The sequence below is a fragment of the Ambystoma mexicanum genome, chromosome 7q, assembly GCF_040938575.1.
Source record: "Ambystoma mexicanum isolate Mex_15411 chromosome 7q, UKY_AmexF1_1, whole genome shotgun sequence".
Lineage (NCBI taxonomy): Eukaryota > Metazoa > Chordata > Amphibia > Caudata > Ambystomatidae > Ambystoma > Ambystoma mexicanum.
Window position 1 is genome coordinate 41,344,672 of NC_090941.1, and position 25,555 is coordinate 41,370,226.

Genomic DNA, 25,555 nt, shown 5'->3' on the forward strand with positions numbered 1-25,555 from the left:
GTAATAGTACAGGTTCTTACTCCACCTCAATCCTGTGGCCTGATGGGATGGGACCCTACCCAAAGCCATCAACCATAGTAAGAAAATGTACAACACCCTTGCTTTTGATGCAGAGGTCACCAGAAGCTGTTTCTCCCAGCTGCAAATGCTATATCACATCTTACCTTACTGAACATTCACCCACAGGGCCATGGCCATCATTTATATAATATTATCCAACCTAGACTAGGCAAACAACCTCTATCTTGGACCCCCAGATTATCTAATGTGTAAATTTCAAAGAGTTCAAAATGCAGTGGCAAGACTAACTCAGAATGAAGTGATTTCAGTATATCCTGCCAAAATTACGTACTCTCCAGTTGCTATCCATCAAAAAAGGGTATGTTGCAAAACCTTGTGCATCGTCCATTGTTCATGCCATGGAGGGGACCCTTCCTCCTTCAGAAGTAATGTTCACCAATACACTCCCTCCACAACACTTAGGTCAAGCACCTCTGCACTAGTACGAGTCCCCAACTTCAAAACAAAATGACATGGAGGTTCCTATTTTTCAGGTCTGGCCATGAAACTGTGGAACACCCTACGTAAACCTATCATTTGGAGGAGAACCACCTGACTTTTAGGAAATAGCTCAAGACTTGGCTTGACCAACCACTTTGAAAGAAAACAAAAACTCTTGGCACTACCATCTCTGGGCAACTATGCTGATTCATTAAACCTCTCCTGCGTGGCACTGGTCCGCACTTTTAATTTCAGTGAAATCTATTACCAAGTGCCGGGAAGTGACAGCGCCCTGACACACTCTCCACCCTATCACTCAACTAACTCCTCACTACTAAACTCATGCATCCTTACACCTCCCACAATCCTGCAGATTACCTCCTGGGTCTAGTGTACTTTATTGATAAAGACCCTATCTATTTTGTATCAACATTCCTGCAGTATATTCTTGCAGTCCACTATCCGTGGACTGCCCACATTGCTTATCTGCCCTGTTGGTACCAACCACAAACAACATAGAGATGTTCATATCGACAAATAGATAACAGGTACTTCCAACCTCCATCCATCAACACCTAAGGTTTCTGGATCTGCCTTTCCGCTATCAGACTAAAACACCTTGCCCTCTTTTTTTTTTACAGGGCCATGCATAGCAAGCCCAACATTACTGGTAGAAGGGCGCTATATAAGACCGCTTTACAATACATTATTGGTACTCTTTCCTGTAAAATTCAAGAAACTTTTCTAAAATCTAGAGTAGAACTCTATTTTATCATCTGATACATTTAATTCCACAAAACATACCCAGTGAGAAGCCAGTCATAAGTATACAGAATCATTTAGATCACATTCTTTGCACAGTAGCTACATGTTGGATTATGCTAAAAATTAGTATGTGCATTGTTTTGTATTATTCGAGAAACAATATGCTTTGCAAGGTGTGGTCACATTTTTGCACAGACATTGTAATGATGTATCTAGCTCAGGACCTCTACTATCATCCTTCGTGAGCCCGGCCCACAACATGTTTTCTGGATAACCAGAGCCAACGTATAGGGGTCCCATGTAGAATCAGTGCATACCGTTGAATTCAGGGATGATGCCCTGAACACAGTTTACATTTGGCTTTAGAGCACTGAACCTGGAGACCTCTCACTTTTCCCTCAAATACATAATAGTTCCTTGCCTGTAAAAAATAACCCTGCGACACTCAGGGGCGTTGCTAGGGGGGGCTAAGGGGGCTATAGCCCCTGATCTTTTGGTTGTAGCCCCGGATAGAATCTCAGGAGCTACAGCCAAAAGGCTAGCTAGCCCCCAGTCCCAACAGTTCTGACATCAGCTTAGCCTCGGGTCGTTTCCAGACCTAGCAACTCCCCTGGCGACACTTCAATGGCGTGTTGCATTTTCTGATTACAATAAAGCATACCGAGCAGATTTGCAAAAATGTACAGTGATATTCAGTGGCTAAAATAGCTGTAGAAACACCAGCTGTAAAAACAAAAGTGTTATTATTGCACGAGGTGTTGTTGCTAGCGAGAAGGCAGAAGGGATCTTATGCACAGCAATCATTATGCTCAGATGACTAACAGCAGCAACGCTTGACAGATTATAATCATTGCAGCCAAGGGGGGACATCAAAAAGGATATTTCACTCACAGCACAGACAGGAAAATTAAATCAGGTGCCTTTTCTCATACCTGTTGTACAATCGTTGTCAATTCCAGGCAGAGTTGAATGACACTATTTCTCGTAACTGAGTAATCTGTCACAGCGGCAAAGGGCGATCTGTGGAGGAAGGGCAGATGCGTTGGATGGTGGAATATCTGTGCACACTTTGGCGCAAATCCATTCACAAACATACAAAGGCAGTTTACAAAATGATAATGAGGATACATTTTACAGTACGTTTGCCAAAGGAAGCATGCCATGCAGCAGGGCCATGTCTACCCCCGATGTGCTAGGTTTATGTGGGCCCGTTTGTAATTCGGTTTTCGAATTTGTTCACTTCTATGCAGTTGGACACAAGAGATCTTTCATCAGCGCCACGATGCCTAAGGGCTGATGTGCGCTTTAAAAATATGAATAAATAACTAAATAAATAAACCATAAAGTCTTCTACAAGGTCATATTCAATTACACCTTATGGATCAAGGGCATAGCCATTATCATGGCATAATGCCCACCCACAATATGTTGGCAAAAAAGGCAGTGGCCTCTCCAGAGGTCTTTACGGCTACTAGCTGTTTGTGGTAAAATAAGATCAAATCGTGTGTGTTATATTGTGTATGCAACGTCGGTGTCAAATGGTGGCAATGGTGTCATTATGGGGAGCAGTAGGAGCATGCTGATATTTTAGAGGAGGTCAATAATGACTACCAATATGTTTTTTGTTGCTTAGCAGAGTTTTTAAAGGAGTGTTTAATGATCTGGCCTGGGAACAATTCACAGCCAGGCTTCTCAAGTGATCGAGGAGAAAGCTTGGACCTGCCTGACTGTTGGGATACCCTCACTCCTGAAGTGTCCATGAATATATATTAGCAACCAGTGCGGTTAACACATTATTCTCATTAATATATAATAGCTAATGGGAACTCTACAAAAATGCATTAGCCTCTAAAACTTCAAAAGGTACTGCAGCTGCCTGATGCATTGCATTTTAATGATGTTATTTTACACCGTCACTGCAAAGAGAATTACAGAATAATATGTTCATACCGAGTAAAAGTGCTAGCACAATACCTATGAATTAAGTGAACAAATGGGGCCAAGGGCAAGTGTCACCTTTGAAAGGGTTCTGCGAGGATGGCGAAGCATATGCGTTTTTGGGAAATATTACCTGTTCATGTGGGCTTTCCTGGCCTGAAATGGCACAAAGACCAATTAAAAAGCCCGGTCATGGGAGCCATCTTTAAGCAGGTTTATGGTGCTATTACTTCTCAGGAAAGCCTGCCGGCAAGTGTTTTAAAGTTGTTATAGTCGACCCCACCATAAAGTTCAAAGTCATAGTAGAGTAGTTTTTAACTTTAGAATAACTGCGCTCATTGTGTACGGAGGTTTCACATGTAAAAAAAGATACAAACAAAGATGGCCACCATGTAAATGACAAAGAAAACCTCTTGTCTTGACATAACCATTGTCCTTCGTTGGAAAGAAAGGCCTGGCAACTAGTGCCCAGGAAGGCGAGTGTTGATATAGTGAGGGCTGATAAATGCAATGGGGGCAACACAGAAGGGGCCGGGTAGTATTTGAAGACTGTGCAAGGGCTCATGGGGGTCCAAATTACGAGCATTACATTATTGAATGTAGGGTTTGAAATTAAGATTCAATGAGCAGGAGCTGAAACCAGCTCATGGGTATCAGATATTACCAGGTAGGCCAGAGCTGCTGCTGGGGAACCAGGAGAGAGTACACAGTGCACTGCAAATCTAGCTTCCACATGAGATGCACACTTTAATTTTTTGCCCATTATGTATGATCCATTATATGTAATTGTGGCCTAATTCTTCTTTATTTATATTCTCAAACACTCAAAGTTAATGTCACATGTGCATGTTTCTAAGGCACCAGTTGGGCTGTGAGCCAAGGTAGCTCGTGGCAACTCTTGCTTTTAAGCTAACCAGGCTCTCCTAGGGTGGAAACAAGAGCTAAATAGCCCCCAATTCCCAGCAATTTCGAATCCTGTAATGAGCAGCGCCGCTCAGGTGCTAAAGCAAAATAAACAGATTGAAATGTGATGATAAACAGTCGCACGGCTGCTATGCTTTCCATACTGTAGCTAAGTATCACATTAATAAGGCACACCTCATATTAGTCCCTTAAACAAGCAAATGTCTCCATGGTTGATATTCCCTGAGTATATTTTATGGCATAATTCAGCAGTCCAGGCTATCTTTCTGGTCATTTCAGTGTTTTAATTAACATGTTAAATGTAGAGTATATAAGCATGTATGGCTTTGATCAAAACCTAATCTTCTTTGGCTGAATTTGTCAAGTGTCCTCATGCACTGCTTTCATCTTTGTGTTACATGATTTAGGGCCTGAAGAAATCTCCTTGAAAAACACTTTGTGATCAGGCCCATAAGGTGCAAGAATCAGCTTCACTACATGCCTTATATGTGGCTTGTTGTGCCTCTGAATTTTGCAGCTGGACGTGCAGAACAACAGATTTTGCCCAGCTATACTGTCACATTGCATGCATCACAGAAAAGTAGGTTCAGATACAGATGAGTTATTAAAGGGCTAGGGAGTATGGCCAATCACTAAGACTGGTACCATTCTGTCGTATGTGGAGTAAAATGCGTAAGTGTGTAACAAAGAAATTGCTTTGGACTAATCAAAGATAAATGCATGCGTAGAAAGACAGAAAGATTGATGGACAGATGGATAAACAGGCAGGCCGGTAAATGCCCAGATAAGCAGATACAAAGTGAAACATACTTGCAGAAGCTGGATAGGCATAGATACATCAGCAGACAGATTGATAGACAAATGGCAGAGAAAGAACAGTTTGGTAGATAGGCAGATCAATAGAAACAGAAAGGCGGGCGATAGTTTGAGGTTAGTTTGCAGTGTACATTTCTGTTATTTCACTGCTAAATTGGTGAGGGCATTTGATTTTACAACCAAATTCAGGTAGTAAATATGTGCACCACATAGCACTAATACAAGTCCACCTGATATAAGGTGACGTCCTTCCATGTTGCGGCCTAGGTTTCAGATTGTTGAGGTTCCATCTTGAAATTTCAAATGTAAGCTACTTTGGGAAGTTTGATTCAGGAAATTATTGCGGTAGGGAGGGTTGAAGAGGCAGCAGTGAGTTCCTTATCTACTTTGTATGATACAGTTAGCAAGACGCAACATTTGACAAGCTGTACCATAGCTCCCACTTCCATGTACCGGTGTGCTTCCAGTATTCCTATTGCAGTCTTTTAAATGTTGCTGATGCAAATACATGGATACAAATGTAACATAAACACATCTTGGGGACAAAATGAAGGCTCTCAAGATAATCTGAGAATATTTACTTTTCAAGTCGATTGGAAAATGCCTAATAGCAACTAATCTGTTGTAGAACTTGTCTTAATGTAAATCCAACAGTCAAATACAACAGAATATGTTGCTACTTAATCTGGAAAATAACGCAGTTGTGGCAGCGTGTAGGATGTGCACACATATATGATTATTTCCAGAAAACTGCATTTAGCTAAATGAATATTTACGTCGGTAGTTCAGAGAACATGGGCCTCGTCACTAGTATGGTGGTAATGGTAAAATCACGTGACATTTTAAACACCACTTTCCAAGATGGAGTACATAGACAAGCAGAATATGGTGTAAATATGGGTTAAATTCCCAATACACTGCTTTCTATGTACCTTATTGTGTAAATATGCCATGAGATACCAACTCAAAATGTTGTTGTGTTTTAAAAACAGAACTGAAAATACCACGTTTTGACAATGTCCACCATATTTATAATGCGGTCCTATGTGTGTTGCGACAAAATGGAAGGTATACTAAATCATAAGTTGTTCAATACATTTCAGTGGGAAATGTATGTGACTACGTAACTAAAATGACTAAACCATTACAACAGCTTTTGAGTGAGCACTTTTGCTTTCTGCGAAATGGCCATTAACAAATTAGCCATTTGAAGAAATCGAAGTTCACACTCAATCAGTGCATGTATGGTAGCGAATTTTATAAAGGTAGCTGTATATCAATTCACATCTTGGTTTGGGTTGACCTTGATTAGGTGACATATGGGTGACTTAGATAAATATAGGTCGAGGTAATATTAACATGTCAAGCATTGAGAGCAACTGTAGTTATCTAATATTTAAACTTTTATTGAATTTCTAGAGGCACACAAATGCATTTGAATATAAAATGCACCTTTGTAAAGATAATCACAGGATTATCACCGAAAAACATCAAACTCAGGAAATATTATTTTTATGGTTAAAGGTGAGTGCAATACAATCGTGTGTTGTAACTTTTTAATACATCTATGCTATTGTTGGTATCATTAAATGAAAACAACTGCTATTAAAATCGTCTTGGAAGTAGAAATGTTGCATAAAGGGATGTAGATATTATTATTATTATTATTATTATTATTATTATTATTATTATTATTATTATTATTATTTTGATCATAATTATTTTGATCATACGCAAAATCTTAGCAAATGTCAAACATTGATGACCCATTAGAGTACATCCCTGGCCAACAAGTACACATTTCCAGAGTTTAGGATTGTTTGTTTAGGTTTCATTTGAATGTGTCCTTGCTCTCCATATGATCTTTTCCAGATTTTAGGATAGTTAGTACATGTTTCATATACATTTTAATCTTTCACAATTAGTGTTAGATTAACAAGATAGCTTTAGAGATTGCAATGTTTTGATGAGCAAATGTGGTACAGTTATGCACAATCGGGTTTGCATGCTAAACAGGAAATATGTATGTTGGTCTTTTCAATTTTCATTCATATTTGTTTCTGTTGATATGCTCAAACCACTCATCCAATGACAAAAAACAATAACGCCTTGTTATGTCTAAAAACTGCATTCCAAACTACTGTGATAACATGAAGCCAAAAAACTGTGTTCTTTTACCCTCTGAAGTATTGCTGCTGAACCCCTTTGATCTTCAGATCACGTTGCTGAAATCTATTTGAAGCTTCAAAGCCTCTAGCATTTTTTCTGTTGCATCCAAACAAAGAAAATACTGTGGTAAGCGTTTCTTCTTCATACAGAATACAATGTTCTCATGTGAACTAGTTCTCAGTACCAAACCAAAGAGTTTACGATTTAACAAACATGGGCACATCGGAAACATAATTTTCCACTACGGTAGCCTCACACCACGGATGACTCTTCTGGGCAATTTACAAAAGCTCCTTTCTATGGGAAGGGGATTCCTGCAACTGAAATCATTGTATTCTTCCAAATACCCCTAGCACACTCTTGTTGCCCAACAATATATTTGAGGTCTACTTTTTAAAATTACTTTGGAAAACACCTGGCCACATTTTTCAGAAAGCATTCGTCAACCGTTTCTTTATGTATTTGATACTGCAGTTAAACATGTTGTGTATTTTCTGCAGGACAAAACACTACTCTGGAATTATATTCCCACCTACATCAATCAAAAAACAAATTTCTGACACTTGATTTCCTTGCATTTAGTGCTCAGATTGCTACATGTTTTTCAACTATTCTATTCCCACTTACATCAGGCACATCCTTCACATCTTTCCCCTTTAAAAAAGGAAAAATCCTAAAAGACGATTTTCGTAACTCTTGATTTCCTTCTATATAATGCTCAAATTCCTGCAACCTTTGAATTAATATTATTCCCAACCTTTGAATTTTTATTATTCCATGCAGAAAGGTTTCATATTGTTTTACCTTCACATCTCTTTCGTTTCTTCACCACACTTTATATATATTTTGTTTACACTTGTGTTTGTTATACTTTTTTCTTTCACTTCATTATTCTCTAGATCAAGTCAACCTGATCCCAGTTGTTATTAAATGTATGTTAACCTTATTAAATCCTTTGTACAGGGCCGTGCTTCCTCATCAAGAATAAGGAATGCTTTATTACATTTGTTAAAAAAAAAAAAAACACATACAAAAGTAATAAGATGCAATAGTGAAAAAAACATTGACAATGGATGAACTATCAGTAGAAAATAAATCTTAGCAACAAAGACATAAGAAACAAATATGGTCAAATGTGTTCATGTAGGAGAGCCATCAATCATCTGCAGAACCCAAACTATTTTACTTGTAACTACCTCCATTTTGATCCACGTAAGAGATTCTTGCATTTCCTTTTTTCCATAATCTTAATGTGCTTCAGTGCAGCTTTCAAACCTCTAATTTGTTACCTTTTTGCTTCTATGAAAGTTGTAGTCCTACAAGATTTACTAGTCTGCTTTGCAGTGGAATATAAACTGCATACACATTGGTGCATTCTGGGACATTTCATATTTACAAAGTCAGAATGAATTTGGATATGGAGTTTTTAAAATGTATAAAATTATTTTGAAACAAAACTGAAGGCAAGAATGTTAACTGTTATTCCGTCAGTCTAGCCTTTTCATGTAATTGTTTTCTTTATTTCTCTGTTTTATGTAGTGATGGCAGGGAATGCCAAAGGCAAATACCTCCAGTTTGTGTAGGGAAAAGGGTATAATGTACACAGGGTCACTTCCCTTAACAGCCTCAAAAAAACCGCACGCATCTCCCAAAGGCACAATGGCTCATTTTCATTTTTGACACAAGGGTCAGCTGTGTATTCTTAAAATAAACAAGTAGGTGGAAACACGTTTGGTTCTCAATTGAGAGGAAATAAACATCTAACACAGAAACATGTTCTCTATCTTGTTTGCAGAACTAGAACAGACGTCTTTGAAGGAAAATAATGAGCGGCAGTGAGTTGCACAGAATGTAAAGCATTCAGACTTTTAATATGAAAATACTTTGGGGTTCGGACCAGCCTTGCTTAATAAAACATGTATTCTCTAACTTATGACAGGTATTAACTAGTTTGATGCCTTTCAAAGAACATTTGGAGACATCAAGACCCCTATCCTTAGGAAGATTAAATGTCTTGAACACACTTTTTAACAGTATCTGGTATTGGTGGCAGTGCCACTACCTCTAGTCTTGAAGGTCTTGAAGAAGCTGCCAGGCCAGTTTGTGAGGTATTTTTGAAGACATACCGCAGTGCCCTTTGAGGCCCATGGCTTAAATCGCTGACCAGCAAGTAGACCCGGAACCATATTGGCATCAATTGTTGTTAGCACCAGGCAATTCAAATTTGGGGATGGTTTGTGTGAAACAAACTAGAATTTCCACATGTTTTACCAGTTTAAACTTTATACATCTTTCCTGAGGTTTGATTGTGTTTGACCTTGTGTCTGTATATGGACAGGACAGTAGAAACACTCAGCCGTTGTTGGTTACCATTTGAAGCGGAAGGATCATCTCAGACATGTTGGCAAAGAGAATTGTAGGTAGTCTATTGTGGGATGTTAGAGAAGCAATAAGGCTTAGGTAGAGTTAGGGAATTGATTAACATTTTTGGGGGGAATCTGAGGTCAATAATGTGTCAGTGGGTGTGGGTGTGAGCTGTGAATGGTGGGGCTGTACACTCCATGTGCATTGTGTCAGTGTAGAAGGCCATTTTGTAGTTCTAGGAGAAGGGAAATTCACTGAGAACCTCTGTGTACATTTTGTAAGACAGGAAGAAGGACAATCACTGTGAAACTCCTGCATTTGGTAGGTGGAGGAGAAGTCAAAGCACTGAGCCCTGCATGCATTCTGCAGGCATTGGAAAAGAGCTAAAGCAATATTAAGCACTCTGCTTATGTTAGGTCAGAGATAAACACAGTGAAATGTATGAATCTGCTGCAGTACTCAAACTCAGTGGGGGAGTATGTGATATGTGTAATTCTGAATGTATCTGTAACAGCTGTATGCATTGGAGAAGCCCAGATAATACATTGGTCTCTGTGCCAGCCATGCCAGTGAATCAGAAGCTTAGATCTCTTTCTCTGCAAAAGAACAGGGCCATCTTGCTCAAGTGAATCTGGAGCATTGGGAGGAAATTTAATTTTGCATTCAGTGCTATCACACTTGCAGTATGTGCCAGAAGATGGAGGAAAAGGAGGAGAAGGAGAAATAAACTAAGCCCACACCTTCTGTGGCAAAAGAGGAACAAGAGATGGCATCAACTTAGGCATAAAGAGATCAATCCCCTGATGAGGAACAAGCAGTGATTGTCGGACCTCTGATTTCTGTGGAAACATACAACAATGAGTAGGAGCATGCAAGAATTATTCTCCATCCTACGATTCAAATCAGTATTGAGACACCTCTACTGTGGCAATATCACAGCTAGTGAGGGAGACAAGAGACAGAGCAAAAGTGTGTAGGCTTTGTGATGAACACATCTAATTGTCAAGTGCCATTACTTTGCATAGGAAGGAAGAATCAAACACTCTCCCTGCACCAGTGTACAATATGTTCCTAACTATTGTCTGAAAAAGCAAATGCCACTGGTAGTACAATTTTGCAGTGAGTCACATCAACTAAACCGGTTCCACAGTAACATTGGCCATAAACAATCCACTCCAAAGTCAGAAAGAATACTTAAAAAAGGTCAAGTGTTTATGACCTGTCTCAGTACTCCCAGAACATTGGGACTTATTTAACATTAGAAAAGCAGCAAGCATATCTTTTCACCTGCCACATATATGCCAAAAACGTTTCTTGTGAGGGGAGCAAGCTACCGATTTCAGCTTCTCTACTCTATGGGGCGATTCTTATATGGCATAATCAGCATTCTTGGCAAAAGGAAAAAGTGATAGGGCAGCCTACCACACCTAAACTGTTGTAAATGAGAGCTTTTGACCCACCACCACACCAGAGAATCCTGTCAACTTACAGACTTTCACAATCTGTGTCAAAACATCATATTTCCCTACGGAACCCACTGCATGCATACAACACATTACACATTTGATGTGCCTGTTACAAAATATTGCAGAAGACACAAAAAGCTCTGTCTATTTAGTGTGAACCTTAGTATGTTTGCAATATTCTTACTGCCCTACTGTTTTGTAGAAAAATATACCTTTAGATGGCTTGTTGGCCTCATTGATACCAGCTGGGGAATTCCAAGCCCACACAAATTCATGCAGAGCTCAGTACCACTCATCTACACCCTTGTTATAGAAGCATTGGGAATGAGACTGAACCTCTTCCATCTAGTAGTGGACAAAAGGACCAGGGATAAAGCCACATATTCTTTGGCCAGGGATGTCATTTCACCAAAATGCCAGGGCTAATGGAAGTGACATCACACAACCCTTGACCCCCTAAAGATATCACAGGAAGTGATGTCATTTGACCCCCCCACACAAGACATGACAGGAACAGATGGCAAACGAGCTTCAGATTTTTCAGATGCGTCTAGCACCCGTGTTTCCCAACGCTCTCATTTCAGTTACATATAAGAACCGAGGCACAGAGGGAGGCGTGATATGTCCACGTTCACACATTTGGGAAACATAATTTTCTATATTCGACGTGGGGTCTATATGTAAAACATACATGATGCAGTACTTGTAACAGGGTAACCGAAATCTCTAATGCAGGATAAAGCTAGTGTATGAAACATCTATAGATCAATGGACACAGAAGTATTCATTATCTGTGGAGTTGCTATGTTAAACAAGCCAAAAAAGCACTGACCAAGGGAGGCATGCGCTGCTTTTTGCCCAGGACCAAATTGCTGCATGAGCAGGGCCTGAAAATTAAATCATTGACCAGGATTTAGTATCAACAAAATTCCCTGGTTATAAATGTATCTATGAGTCAGCTACCACTATGATAAAGAAACCTATTTGACTGGCATGCGTGCACCCAGGGGAGTGCACCTAATAATGTTATCTTTGCTGGAGGATAATACCTGGGAAAGGTTCTTTCAATATACCCAAGATTCCCCATAGTTTCTATTATCTAAGCATAATACTGGGTACCAGGGGACTTAAAAAAAAAAAAAACACACCATTTAATGTAATATCATTGCTGCACACATAAATCCGTGGCACAGCACAGTTGTTTTAAATTAAACACACCAACAAGTTGCTTCTCACCTGGGGAATCACTGACAGACTTCAAGGTGCACCCTGCACACTACTCCTTTGTCAGACAATGGCATAGCCTAAAATTTGCCCCTCCCAACCCCCAAGCTCCTTAACAAAAAACAGGCCCGCCACACCCCAGGCTGGGCCGGACCACCACGTGTGTGCAATGTCCATGATGATTATGCCACTGCAAGGGGCATGCACTACTGCAAGTGAAAGAAGAAAATATGTTTTTTAAACAAAGCTTTAATGTTTCCCGCCGCATAGAAAGAAGGGGACGTTGCCCAGTCCACAAGTTTAACAGCCACCAGTGGTGGCTGTTGAGTTGGTTTTTTGGAGGGTGTAAATATTTGCCACAAGTATGCGATTGCGATCAAGTAAAGTGAGTGAGCCCCAACTAACAAAAATGGGTTTGGAGGTTGGGGAGGATTCTTCCCCCTCCCCTGAGAACATGTTTTGGATGATGGGTTAAAATGGCACATTACACAGCATACGTTCTGTGAAAATGTGGGTAAAAGGCCAACAATTTGGCCAAAAGGCCAACAATCAGTTTTGTAGAGTGTAGGGTAAATCATGTAAAATAGATGGAAGTCACCAAAAGTGCACAGGGAATTTCCCAGTGCATTATCATGCTGGTCTATGCAATATATGCCAGTATAAAAAACATGTTCATGCTGTCTGTGCCCATACTACCAACATATGCTAGTAATCCCATATGAGACTATACTTGTGTTCGCTTTAAGACTTTTTTTATAGTATCACTGCCACTCGGCAGAACACAGGCTCTGCCAATGCATGCCAGTACTCCTATGTAAGAACATACTCCCATTGGTTTGGCCATTAAAAGTGACAGGTCATAATATGATAACCTGTCCAAACTAGTTCCAATGTAAGCCAGTCTAGACACATTGAAACACTTATAATGCTTGATTCATCAAAGATGCTCAGTTAATAAAAAGTCATGCTACAGTAAAACATATACAGGCCGCTACACCAAAGCATCAGTCTAGCGAGGTAAAACTACTTATCATGCTTGCTTTTTTAAAGATGCTGATTAATAAATGCCATAAATCATAAGCAATGGCTAGACTGACTGCACCAAAAAGCCAGTCTAGACAGGTAATGACACTCATGGACTTTGCTTTGCCCGAAAATACCAGCAAAACATGCAAAGTCAATAAAGGATGTGTCAAAAATGCTCTGATAATGCCCAGTCTGCCAGGGCCTTACGTACACATGCAAACATGCATCCCCTTTTACCCACCGGTCACTGACCCATGCATCCATTCTCACATTCATTTACACTGCATTCACCACTCAGGCACACAACACAAATTCAAACACACACTACTGAATTCATACTCATTTACCCACCAGTCTCTTACATGCACTCATTGCATTCTCTACACAGGCACACACCCACCCAGAACATTCAAAACACACCATCACATTCATACTCATTCACCCAAAAGTCACTCACTAACAATTGCTCTTACATCCACTCATTGCATTCTCTACTCAGGCATACACCTACCTACAACATTCAAAAACACACATCACCTTCATACACATTCACCCACCAGTCACGTGCACCTTCTCTTACATACACTCATTGCATTCTCTAAACAGGCACACACCCAGAACATTAAGAAACACACCATCACATTCATATTAATTCGCACACCAGTCACTCATTCACACCTCCTCTCACATCGACTCATTGCATTCTCTACAAAGACACACAGCCACCCACAACATTCAAAAACACACCATCACCTTCATACTCATTCACCCACCAGTCACTTGCCCCTTCTCTGAAATTCACTCATTGCATCCGGTAAACAGGCACACACCCAGAACATTAAGAAACACACTATCACCTTCATACTCATTCACCTGCCAGTCACTCCCACCTTCTCTTACATCCACTCATTGCCTTCTCTGCACAGACACGCACTCACGCACAACATTCAAAAACACACCATCACCTTTATACTCATTCACACACCAGTCACACACTCACAACTTCTCTTCCATCCACTCATTGCATTCTCTACACAGGCACACACACACCCACAAGATTCAAAAACACATCATCACCTCCATACGCATTCACCCACCAGTTACTTGCACCTTCTCTTACATCCACTCATTGCATTCTCTACACAGGCACACGCCCACCCACAAGATTCAAAAACACACATCACCTTCATCCTCATTCACCCACCAGTCACTCACTCACACCTTCTCTTACATCCACTCATTGCAATGTGTACACAGGCAAGCAACCATCCACCCACCCACCCAGATCATTCAAAAACACACAGCACATCACTTCCCATTCACAAACCATTCACATACATATATCTGGCAAGCACTTCACACATGCAGCAACATACACATATTTTTTTTTAAAGTCATCTTACCTTTTTCTTGCAGCTTCGGTCCATCCTCCAGGGCACCCTCGGCTCCTCTGTGCTGCTCACATACAGGGACCAGGAAGATGAAAGAGCTTCTTGTATGTTAGCTGCGATTAAGCTGAGGGAGAAGGGGTTGGAGCTGAATGTGGCATGTGACATATGACACATGTCGCGGTCAGCTCCAACTCCAACCCTTATTGAGTGCACCCCCGGCCCAGCCTTCACCCTGATGGGCGAGGACTGGGCCAGGGACCCCCCAGACCTGGTGTCTGGGGGGAAAGATTTATCTTTAAAATCAATGGGGTTGCATGGGGTGTCCCCAGGGGTTGCAAACTGTGACCCAGAGGTCGCAGTTGCAACCCCTGGTGACCTCAAAATGTTGTCTCTGTGTTTGGCTATCTCAGGATGCAGGGTCACCTTCCATGTACCCCTCATCGGACAAGCCTAGGACAGCAGCCACCAAAAGTTGTTCATTGTAGGCCATCTTGCATATGGAAGGGTTTGACAGCAAGTCCCGCACAGGAGATGATCTCTGACAATATGGAAGGTTGTGATACACTGGTAGACTCCACTTGGTTTCCAATTGGGCTTTAAGGCAAGTCATATTTCTAATGTTGTAGCCCTGAAGATAGATGAACTTATGCACAGTCCCTGGTTCTCACATATCCATCCTCCTGTGGTCGCTCACTTCATAAGCCATTACCTTCCACTAGATTAGATGGTATGTGAATCCTAGAAGATACGCATCCACCTTAAACAATCTTGTCATTAGTACAGAGCCCAAAATATGTCCAGAAATCTACAAATGTTCCACCACAAGCTAAAAACGGAATTCCTCTCTTTATATGCTGGAACTTCTGCATGAAAACAGTGTAATTCAGAAACCAACTATTGCAATAGCCAGTGCAGGCAACAAAAGCGTTCTTATTTAGCACGTTCACAGTGGCAACTGTTGGAAAATGTCTCTTATGTATTTCTGTTCTTTAAAGAGGCCGCCAAGTGGGTTAGCCTGTAGGATATGTCATTTGGTGAGGTGCTGACACTGATGTTTAAATTAGAATTAGAATTATCGAGCATAATACATGAAATGTATGGCAATGCAGATGCATATTCACACTATATTTCAACTGGATCTGCACACTTTTGAGATGAAGTGGAATATGGAGTACCTCTTGACGCATGGTCTAAATTCAAGGTGGCAACTTTTAAAAAGCATATGTCTGAGGATGATGAAAATGCAGAGGGTTGTCATTTGAACGAGCTATCCATGTGTTTAAGGTTGCCCTAAACAGATGCTTAAAAGCCCAGGAGGTACAAGTAGAGCCAAAGGTCAAATATCATCACCCCAATGTGGAACTCTATCACTCCAAAGATGTTTTTGGACAGTCCAGGGTCATTATCCACAGCATCTGACATTAGTTCACGGGACATCACAATGAGTTTTTGAACAGTGTAAAATGTAAGAGGCTGTGGGATAGACTCTCCCTCAGTCTTGCTTGATGTATGTACCAGGGCCCCTAAGAGAATTCAATAGGCCTGCTCAGCGTCAGTTGATACCTAATCTTGACAAATGCCGCTGGATACTAATGGCGAACCACTGCAATTTTGGCAAGTGGCCAATGTGCCCAACTATACGTAGCTGATAAAGCCCTAAGTTTTCCCATAGCTAGTGTGCAATTCTAACCGGATTTTGTTGTTCCTGGAGTAATTATCCCATGCTGCAGGGGATGCCTCAATGATACAAGTGAGAGAGATTACGTTTATTCCATCTTATTGCTGAAAACTATAGCATGAGGAAACACTAGGTCCATCACTTAAAAGACAATACAACAGATTTTTCAGATGTCGATGTGTGTGTAAGCCTGTTACGGTGTCAACAATGAGAGGCATGTGGAAAGGTGAGCGTGACAGTGGCTCTGATAGCAGTGGTTGATTGCATTACAAAAGTCATTGTTTTATCTTTCTTCATCTTTAATTTATTTGACTTTTCCCACAAGCTGAGCCACTCTCTTAGTTGTAGTACTACAATCCCAAACAGGAGGTTCTACCTCAATGCATCTGGTTCGGCCAACTAGTCGAGCTACTCTCTAAGGCCTTGATTTTGTCTCAATTTAATTTGCTCTACCAACCAATAGAGTCACTGCTGCCTTTTTTCTGCACTCTTAATATCTACTGAAGAGAATACCCCTACTGTTGTTGATTGGGGCCCATTTTTACCAATAGACAACATGGAAGTTCCAACAGCAGAGCCCTACATTTAATATGTCTTCACATTAACTTCTTTCCTCAAGTAGAGTGCTATAATGTAGAGATTCAGGCACTTCCTAAGAGGTGCATGAATTGCGTTCCTTTGCAATTCCAAAAAATTGAGCACCAAAACACACACTTTATGTGTGAAATTAATTTACTGAAAAGGGATTCGAATGAAACTTGACCATTTCTAGTATTTGAGATGTAATTAATTGTGAAAAGGTGCTCAGATAATCACAGGATAAGAGAAATAAGAGAAAGAATGAAAGGAGGAAAAAAACTCCACATCCCCATGTAACTTTCAATTTTTTTTAAAAAATAACATGGGTAAAACTTGTCATTAGAACTATACGCCGTGTATTTCAGGTCCTCCAATATACATGGCAATCATCCATTCTTCTCAACCACCCCAGAAATATATTTGAACTCTAATAATAACTCAACCAGGCATTCTCCACGGAAACAACACAACCACCCACATAAGGTTAGTGAACAGAAACTGTTTATATCAGAGCTCAGGCAACTGTGAAGGCATCATGAAGCAAGGCAGAAACAACAGACATACAGTTCCAACAAAAGATATTTATTAACTTAAATGTCAGGAGGGTAGAAGGCCAACTTGCCCTATGCTAAGGTGGGATGTCCCTACCTGAATGAAAATAAAGAAAGTCTGAGTCAAAGAGTTCAACTTAAAAGTATGTCTGTGTCTGAAACCTATACTTGCCCTTACAACTAAAGTTAAACAATGTATAGGGATGTTAATAATCAAAGAAATGGTGATCAACATAAAGTTCTGAGCTTCTTCCCGCTCTTAGCTTTCTTCTCAGTTCAAGAAAGTTCCATAAAAGTCTCAAGATTACCTTTCTCACGTTTAAAGTGACATGGCTACACACACTTCTCTGGGTTCCCTTCCCCAAGTTCCAAACAGCACAGTTCAAAAGCAAAGGGTCTTGAAACTTGGTTCTCACGACAATACATGCAGTTCCTTAAGTCTCAGGGTTCCGTTCTCCAAAACTTTAACTCAGCCACTTGTATTGGTTTCAGTCTTTGCAAAACATATGTAACACAAATCGAGGTCATCCTGACCCGCCTTCTGGATTGCATTACTATGTTACTTGCATTGTTCCTCCTTGGTTAAATTCATAATGCCCTTGGCTCTCAAAATTCAGGTCTCACAGGTCTAGTCGCAGTTGTTAGACCACATGGTCCACCCATCATAGGTCACGCAACCAGGATCCCTGGGCTCCTCAGCCCACAGAGGTTTCTCTATACCTATCCTGTGTTCAAAGTCACATTCACATAGCTTTTTGTTGGCCTCTTGGCTTTACGCAACATGTTACACACCTCTTGCCAGTGGTTGGCCTTTCTTCATTGTCTCTATTCATAAAGTTCACTTTCAGGTGGTCTTTTCCATGCCCCACCCTTCTTTGACAATCTGTCACACTTGCTCTCTCTTCAGTATATTAGTTTCACATGGGCACTTTCCCTTTGGCTGTCATCTGCTGTTTGCTTTGCCCATAAAGTTGTGTTTAATTTAGTTGTCAATATGCTTAAGTTCAAGTTCTTATTCAGTTCGATATTCAATATGCAAAGTTGTGTTCAATTTAGTTTTCAATATGCTTAAATTCAAGCTTTCATTCGGTGCAATATTTAATAGGCCTAATGCAGCTTGGATACAAGTTTTCATCTACTTGGATACTTAGTTATTTCTCTGCTGCCTGCTAGGAGTGTCCTGGTCTTGTGTGGTTCCTCCTAACACTCACCGGTCCTTCGGCATCCTCCCTGGTGGCTTCCACTGCTTCCTTTTCCTTCCACGGTTAACGGACCGGCTCCTGCGAGCATCACTTGCACACTTGTGGCACACCTGCACATGCCAGCAACTCTGCAGTCTTCACAGGGACATAAACAGTTTCTTCTCTATTCCGCTCGCTCACAGCACCAGCTGTGTGTACCAATAAGAGGAGGCTCCCACACCTTAAGCAGCTCCAAAGCCTTGCTCGTCGTGGGTTCTGCAGGTCCTGCGGGATCTCGGCCGGTGTCCTAGATCCTTCTCCTTTCCCACCACGGCTGCCTCCAATCAGAAAGCATCCCCTGCTCCCGACAAAAGCCTTCCTCTTTCTTTCTGCACCTTTCTCTGGTTCTCCATGTATACATCTGCAACCACTTGACAGGTTGCAGGGGTGCATTCTCAAGTGGGCTTGCCTGACTATAATTAAAGGGACATTCTTGACCCTCACAATACTCTGCAGGCATCTTCATCATCCCAGTACTAGAGTGGTAAACTAGGTTACTAGTGTTCACTCCTCGTCTCAGTACTGTCAGATGAAAAATAATGGGACATGAGAGGAGCTGGCTTACAATAGCCCATAAAGGCTGGGGAAGGGGTAGGTTGTTCTTCAACAGGGAAAGGGCGATACCATGTCTTGCCCGAGGGCACTCCATTTCCACTCCCCAAGGGCCTTCCACCCAGGTGATCCTCCCTCACTTCTTCATCCCCAGGGTCAGGATCCAAGAGCAATAACCTTTCCCTGGCCACCTGAGAAGATGATCCAGGGGGAGTAGAAATGAGAATACCCTTAGGTTTCTCACACCACCCAGTGAGCTTCACATTACACTTATGTTGACATCATGTGTTTTTACATGCAGGGGCCACTACCTACCTGTCGTGCTGATAAAGACGAGGAGAGACCATATCTTGCTGAAAATCCTCTGTAGATACCACTGTAGGAGGGGGATATTTGCTCCACCGTTTGTTAACAAGTTGCCTCACAAAGACGTCAACCTCACTAGGGACCCTTATTACCTGATCTAAGGAATTGATTTGTGAATGCCCCAATAGAAACTGGGTGCTCTCTACAGAATTCAATTCCTGTATTGAATTCCTGGACACAGGATGTAGTGATTTTGTGATTTGACAGACATAGATGTCCTTCTTTGTTTAAAGAATGAAATGCAAGACTTATGCAGAAGCAAACAATGAATGATTGTAGTTGATTGTGACTTGGTCGATATATTCTTTAGCAACTACTGGAACAAATCAATTAATTTTGAGAAAATTAATGTGCTTATTGCATTCCAGATTTTTTTTATTTATTGACCGTCACGTAGGGGATGTGGAGCTTTATTCCTCTTTTCATTTTTAATCGTATTTTTCTGATTCTGGGTTTGTTTGAGCACTGTTTCACAATTAATTTCAGCTCAAATACTAGACATTGCCATGTTTAATTCAAAAACATTTTCACTAAATGAATTTCAAACACCAAATCTGTGTTTTGGTGGTCCATTTTTGGGAATAGCAAAGGTGTGCAATTGACACACCTCTCAGGAAGTGCCTAAGTCTCTACATTATAGCACTCTACTTGAGGCTAGAAGTTAATGTGAAAAAATATGATATTTAGTACTCTGCTGTTGGCACTTTAATGTTGTTTTTTCTGCACTCTCCTGGTTTTCCATGTCAACCCTTTTTCCTACCCTATTGCTCATTTACCAAGAAGAGCGTAGAGTGGCAGTGGTTAAAGTGCTTCTCCATGGCATCCTCCACTGCCACAAGATTCAGCTCTCTCGGACTGAGAGAGGAAGGACAATGTGAACAGTCTGTGACTGTGTTAATCATTACTCTTTCTAGACTGTGCAGCTGATATGGCACCACCCACCGGAGATTGCCACCACCAACAGGATGCTGCACTGCTAGGTGTGGTAAAATTGCCCTGCACCACAATGGTGTAAGTGGTTCGGGTGTACTGAACCTGACACAGAGAAACAGGAATACAGTTGGTTATGGGAACATAGGGGTCACCTGCTAAATCATTACAGGCGATGAGCTGGAGTGTCATCTAACACTCCCTTGTGTATGCTAACTCTGCTGCAGGAGGGTGATGCACTGATTGGTGTGTGGCAATGGGATGTATGCTCCTGATACACATTCTGTTGCCACATCTTACAGTGCTTGATCAACAATGAGGTGCTCAAGACCCAGTGGCTTTAGTTACCTAGATGAAATGTCTTCTGGCATAGGTTCCATATTACAATGCATGCCTCTTACCTGATGGTCATACTATCAGTTAGTTTGAAGTAGTCTCACACACTTATCCAGCTGGACAGTGATGTCATCAGTGGCAATGTATCTGTCTCATCTGTTATTATACTGGAGGCTCTGTCACTGTGTCAGTAATAATGGCAAACAGCTATAAAGAAGGAGACCAGGGACTGAAGATGCAGGTTATTGTGCTGGTGCTTTGTGGGTTTCCCACTTGAATGTGTGTGTTGATAGGTTCCTGTCTGCTCATGGCTAATTGTTGTCATGTAAAAGTCCCCTTGGCAAGTCCAACTAACTTGAGATGTGAAAGTCAAATGATTCCATCATCTGCTGCGATCATAGTGTTTTAGTTTGGCGGATGATGCTAATCAGACAGGTTTGATCTTGGTCCTTCAGTTGTGGTGTTCGATTCAAGTGCTGGCTACGGTTAGTGATCTCCATTCCGCCGCCAGGACTCCTATGCTGGGAAAGACTTCTAGGATGTAGTCTTTGATGTAGTCTTTGATGTCAGCCAGTGGGGGCATGTGACTATCGGTATTACCCAAATTGTTCATTTACAATTGTTCGAATGAACAATTGACCGAATTTAAAGGGTCACAATTGACCTTTTCACAATTGACCATATATATATATATATATATAGTGGTTTTGGGGGGTTTGGCGTTGGGTGGGGGGTTGTGGGGGGTTTCCCCCCACATATATGTTACAATTGACCTTCACAATTCGGTCAATTGTGAAAAGGTCAATTGTAATTCGAACAGTTGTAAAACAAACAATTCGTATACAACCTGACTATCATGGCTTTGATTCTAGCATCCAGAATGGAACTTATGGCTTTGCATATGTCAATATAAGTGGAACTTAAGACTATTTTCTTAAAGCAAACTGATGGCAAAAAACAGTGAACTGTGGTACTCCTTTTAAATGTAAGGCCGATGGTTCAGTGTGGGAAGAATAAAAGACTAATGGAGAATATTTCTTGTGGAAGTGAGAGAGGCGACCTAAAAATGCATCATTTTAGTGATGATTTCAACCTCTTACTGACTATCACAACAAGGGTGCACTTGATAGATAACACCTGATACATTGGCCCTTGAGTACATGCCACCCATAGTCTGGGGTTTTACCAATGTCAAGGAAAACAGGAAATGCAGAATGCACCAGTTGAAAATGGAAATGTATTTCTAAAATTGTGAAGAGTACTTCGTAATTATAGTGGACTTAAATAATACCCTACAGTATAATATGCAGAAAAGCAGTCATTTTGTTGTGTTGGTTTAAATAACATTGATGTGTTTGATTCAGCATGACATATTGCAGGCTTCAATTTCACATGGGTTTCAACTCAGAGCGAAATCCCTACCACCTTTGGGAGTCTTACAGGGAAGGATTCTAGAAAAACACCTGAAAATTACAACAATATTCAACCATTGGGGATCTCACAAGATTCCCATCTAGAGTGGACAGATGGTCAGATTTACAAGGCAGCTTCAAAGTGTCATGCACTTAGTATGACATGTTGAAGCATACATCACCATAAAACCCAATGAAACCAGAAGACCAAGAGCCCTCTGAATGGACTCACATTAATCAGGACCTCACTGAACCTGTAATGTAGATCTCGCTACCAGAATCATGTGCTTTCCACGAGATTTCAAGTTTAATTATGGGGCAGATTTTGGCATGTTCTTTTACCTTGGGGCAAACACCATTTGTTTTACCATTGTTATTCATTATTCCTGACCTATATGAGGGCATTTAAATCTCATGGCCCCCTCTTCATTTTGACAGCAAATTTACATTGTCTTTGTTTTGCAATCATTAATAAAATCATTATATTTCATACACTTATGATGCAATATTCCAGATTATCTTGCTGCAGCTGTAAACCTACATTTAAAAGTACAGGTTCCAATGATCTTGGTTTCATTGAGTCAATATGGTGCCACCGTGAATTATAAAGAAAAAACAATTTAGCATGTAAAGTATTTAGGAGTAATTTTGCCCCCCCACCATTTTCTGATAACAAGGATAGAAATTATAATCATCCGATGAATATTGGAGTGGTGTATTCAATAGGATATGAGTGTTTTACTGTGACATGGACAATATGAGAACATGGTCATAATTATGATATAATGCAGGAATTGTGGACTGTAAAATAGTATAAGTACAGAGTATTCTATTCAGACACTGGGAAGAGCTGTAGGAAAGAATACCACCTGTTCATATTGGATGGATTGAGGGAACGACCAACTTAAGGGCTGCAGAAGGGAACACATTAGGGTTTTCCTTGGTCCATGCCTCTACAGACTAAGCAATATGATATTAACCCAAAATATGTGATATAGGCTCTCTGTAACTATTTTTGTGCAAAGTGCTGAAAGGGGAGTGGTTTGGGAATGTGTTGAAATATGTAGATTTAAATGGGAAATAAACAGTGAAATTCCACTATATGTAAAATTTAGTGAGATGACAATTCAAACAAACGTATAATACCTTACTAAGTTGTGTGTGCAATGATGTAGAAGGCACATCTCATTAGATTTTACCCAAAGAACTATCACAGACATAGCTGACATTAGATCATGGTTCGCGGGACCTGTACCATGGCCTAATGAAGATATGTTTCATTATGTGCATTATGTATTGGTCATAGCTTTTAAGGAATGGTATAGGAGAGCATGTTTAAATGAGTCATTTCTATTCCTAAAAAATCATGCACATGTAAATCCCATTCTGAAATTGCACAGTGGGACTCATATGTAATTTGAAAGGGGGGATACTTATATTTGTTCAATACAATCTGAAAACCATTTTCTAAGGTTGGGTGGGTGAGGCAAAATAGCCTGTGCATTCTAAATTGAAACAAAATACTTCCCTAACTCAAAACTTGTAGATCCAAGTTATTGTAAGCATAGTATAAACTGCACTGAGGTTAGTAGTCCACGGGCCTGATTCATGGAATGTTTTCCTATGGGATTGTGCCATTATAAAACACTTCCATGAATCAGGCCTTACAGTAGTACATTTATGTAAGAAGTGGGTAACCTGAAATGGTTCTTTGATTCTAGCATGTATTGTTGTCACTGACAAAAGTAAAGTTCTTTGATGAATTTGTAAATGGGACTTTATGTGTAATTTGTAGATATTTTTGTGAATTAAAAGTGTCATCAAAGTTGGAGCAAACTGCCTGTTTCTTTCACTGAATTGTGAGGTTCGAGGGTATATGAGGTGGTATTAAATAGGGGTGTCCACTTAATTACCAAACCAAATATTAACAAATAAATGAAAACTATATCTTACAGTCAGAATCTGGGACAGTGCCACAATTCTTCCATCCCAAAATGTCTGTATGTTGACTTGCTTGAAAGAACACTATTTCATGTGACTGATCCACTTACTCTGGCTGTCACCACTAGAGTCACCTGTCCCAGAGGTGTCTTTAAGAGGGGGCAAATGGAGCCTCTTCTCATGTGCCCACCTTGGCAGGTGTCCCATTTGGAAGCATTTCTTAAAGAAGTCATTCCCCACACTTTACAAAACAAACAAAACAGTCATGACATTGTATAGTGCACTTCTGACAGCCTGACGGACTAAGTCTGTGGCTGTAATAATGCGATGTGGTGTATTCTGTGTTAACTGTAGTACATACAATTGGTGCGTTCACTATAACAGAAGCCATGCAGAATTTGCACCTTCTGATCATACACAATAGCCAACACCATACACAATAGCCAACACGTGGTATAGTAAACCTGGAGAAATCATCTTATAACACTGTATAGTTCGGTGCCTCCTTCTGTGAAAAGATATGCATTCTTCCATTCTGTTGGCATTGTTCAGTACACCCCCTGCTCTCTGTTTTTATGTGGATCATTTGGGTGGAAGGGGTTACAGGAAGAAGAGATCCAACCAAGTAGACTATTTTCATGCCTGTTTTAGTTTTTACCCGTAAACACAGTTTGCTTTTTTTTTATAATTTCAAATGTTCTTCTGCCCACATGAATGACCATCCTCATGTCTGTGTGTTGGTTGTATGTAAAGCTTTTAAATACGCTGGAAAAACCCGGCATAACCTATGATATCAGTTAGTACTCTGTATGAAACTAGAATCATTCTCCTTTTGTACAACATATTTATGCAATGCCTTTTAAAAAGGAATGTCATGCTAGGGTAATGCATGATTTATGTTATTTACTAGTCAGATCTACTGAATATGATATTATTTTATTTCATGAAAGGCAAACTTTCAGATATAATTGCATCTACACAAGACCTGGAAAATTGCTAGACCCTACATATTTCATATTTGTCAGCCCCTAGAGTAATTTACTTTTCAGGATATGCTCTTAAAAACCTTTCACATGTATGGTTTAACAGGCTACAATGTTGTTTCATATATAATAATAGTGGAATTTTATATACTGTGCACCAATAAGTACACTCTTGTTCTGCTCATCGATAGCAACAACACTTGAAAACCATGGCCCCCTTCTAAACTCAGTCTATGTTTGGATAAGTGTTTCTTCATGGTAGATGTGTATATATATCCACTAATAAAGCTACGGCATGTGTACCTTTCTAATTGCTTTCAATCTGTACAATGTATTCAAGCAAGAGCAATTTTACATTCTCTTGGACTGTTAATCAGAGTATGGTTATAATGCTGGCGAATG

General features: G+C 40.4%; 1 protein-coding gene across 1 annotated transcript in view; it reads right to left on the reverse strand.

The window, feature by feature from the left end:
• The window catches only part of CNKSR2 (connector enhancer of kinase suppressor of Ras 2), a 2,376,238-nt gene that overhangs the window by 1,800,162 nt on the left and 550,521 nt on the right, over nt 1-25,555 (reverse strand). Inside the window, exon 4 of the mRNA XM_069639527.1 lies at nt 2,199-2,286. Coding sequence (XP_069495628.1) covers nt 2,199-2,286 — 88 coding nt within the window. The remainder of the gene's footprint in view (nt 1-2,198; nt 2,287-25,555) is intronic.